General features: G+C 41.0%; 1 protein-coding gene across 1 annotated transcript; it reads left to right on the top strand.

Annotated features, from left to right (window-relative positions):
* Positions 1-1,002: 1,002 nt before the first annotated feature.
* On the top strand, positions 1,003-2,175 carry LOC145821832 (L10-interacting MYB domain-containing protein-like). Its single transcript, XM_082918402.1, has 3 exons — positions 1,003-1,413; positions 1,546-1,695; positions 1,750-2,175. Exons 1-3 carry the CDS (start codon positions 1,003-1,005, stop codon positions 2,173-2,175), a joined length of 987 nt encoding a protein of 328 aa, XP_082774528.1.

Here is a 2,175-nt window from a genome sequence, read left to right as displayed (position 1 = left end):
GAGTGTAAAAGTTTTATTAAACAGATATGACTACATGTAAGTATGAAAAAACTTTATCATAAATATATTCAAAAATGTAAATATATTCTCACCAATCCATTTTGCTGCCTATCATAAAAAATGTAGTACAAATATATTCTCACCAATCCATTTTGCTGCCTATCATAAAAAATATTATCAAAATATATTACAACATAGATTTATTAATTTGAGTACTCAATCGTGTTCATGTTGATTCATGTAAATTTACTTTATATTAAAGCGTAGCATGGCGTCGTTCACCTCTACTGCAACTTCCAGTACATGGCCAGGACGAATATGTGCCTGTGGATATGGCCCGTGTATTGTTAGGATTTCCAGGTCCACCAAAAATTTAGGGCGTTCCTACTTTGTATGTCTCCGCCCTGTGGTGAGTGACCCAATCTTTACCGGTCATAACTTAATGAACATTAACAACCCATGAAACTAATAGTTCCATAATTTTCACTCATCAGCCTTGTGTCAGTTGGATTGGTTGGTGTGAAGAACGAAGCCATGAGAACCAAGGCTATGCGTCACTCGGAGATGAAATTGCCATGCAATTGCGGGCTGATGTCATAGACATTCAACAATCCTTGCGTGTGCTTAAAACCATTGTGTATGTGCTTTGCATTGTCGTTGTCATTTTGTTGTGCCGTATGTAAGCACCGTTACCATGTTCTTAGTATGTACAAAGACGTTAGTATGTTTTCAATATGTTGTTAGTATGTAGTTAGTATGTTTGTAGTACGATGGTATTATGTTGTCGCATATGGGAGCCGTAATACTAACTATCATATTTTTGTCCACTACTAACTTCCATGGAACCTGTGTACGTACGTAAAAAATGTTTTCAATGGGTATATGCAAATTTATCTTTAGCATCATATATCTCTGTTTGTTGTTTTTAATGTGTCATCTGTTGTGCGTGTGTATATAACAACCAAATTTGTGATGGTAATCTTTTGTAACCGTACATTAGTAATGGCTTCCACACGTACTTCGCCTCGTAACCACTCGAAAAGCAAAGGCGTTGTCAGTGACAAGTCAACCAGTCTTGAAGAGACACAAACTCAGTTAAGCCACAAGGCCTCATGGGACAGTAACTCAGTCCGAGTTTTCCTCCAGTTGATTGCAAATGAGATTAGTAAAGGAAATCGGTCATTCTTAGTCCTCAGCCAGGTAGGGTACAAGTCGTTGTCAAGGAAATTTCAGAGAAAAACAGGAAAAAAACATGGACTGAAACAGTTGAAGAATAAGTACATGAGCTTGAAAAAAGAGTGGCAAGCGTGGACGAAGTTGATGGATTCAAGCAAGGGAGTGCCCGGGATAGGCTTTGACTATGACACCGGTTTGTTTCAGGCACCTGACGAGTGGTGGGACAAGATGGAATCAGTAAGTACATGTACAAACAAGTTTCATATTTGTCATTTACCAGTACATTTTTTACTTTTTCATTCAACCTCAATAAAATTTATTTATATGAAATATAGCGTCTACCTCTTTTACACATGTACATGTCTGCAGATCAACAAGGCATGTGCGAAGTTCAGGAAGAAAACATTGGAACACCGTGACTTGATAGAGACGGTTTTCATGGGGGCAGCAGCTACTGGGAAGCACCATTGGACCCCGGGAGAGAACCTTCCTGAAGCTGCTACGGACTCATCTGATTCAGTGCGTAGTTTGGGAGCCCAGCCATTTGCTGATCCGATACCCACATGAGTACAGGACGTGGATTCTGATTCTTCACTGGAGCATGTGCCGATTGAAAAGGCAAAAAGGAGAAAGACGCCATCAACAAGTGTCTCAAAGTCAAAGAAGGCAACAAGTGGTGCGTCTGTTATTGCGGAAAGCATGAACAAAATGACAGATGTGGTGCGTTCGAAGAATCAGCAGGTCACGGTCAGGCACCTCACAGGCAACGAATCGCTGTACACTATTTCCGAGTGCATGCATAAACTGAGCAGTATTCCATCCCTGATTGGTATGCCATTATTCCACTTCGCCTCCACACTTATGGATAACGCCGATTACCGGGAGGTCATGATGTGCCAGCCTGATGACGACCAAATGATTGGATGGCTTACACAGAAGCAGCTCCAGTGTACTGCGTCGGGGCCATTTACAAACCTATTTGGGGGTCGCCGGATGTGA

This window comes from Camellia sinensis, chromosome 3, assembly GCF_055761805.1.
Source record: "Camellia sinensis isolate YWXY chromosome 3, ASM5576180v1, whole genome shotgun sequence".
NCBI classification, from domain to species: Eukaryota; Viridiplantae; Streptophyta; class Magnoliopsida; order Ericales; family Theaceae; genus Camellia; species Camellia sinensis.
The sequence above is the reverse complement of the archived record's forward strand: the minus strand, read 5'-3'. Positions and strand labels throughout refer to the sequence as shown.

Excerpts from the sequence above, each read along its gene's own strand:
- LOC145821832 (XM_082918402.1), top strand. The coding sequence starts at position 1,003 with ATGGCTTCCACACGTACTTCGCCTCGTAACCACTCGAAAAGCAAAGGC. Across the intron at positions 1,414-1,545 it reads GGTGGGACAAGATGGAATCA|ATCAACAAGGCATGTGCGAA; the intron begins GTAAGTACATGT and ends ACATGTCTGCAG. Across the intron at positions 1,696-1,749 it reads CTACGGACTCATCTGATTCA|GACGTGGATTCTGATTCTTC; the intron begins GTGCGTAGTTTG and ends ACATGAGTACAG.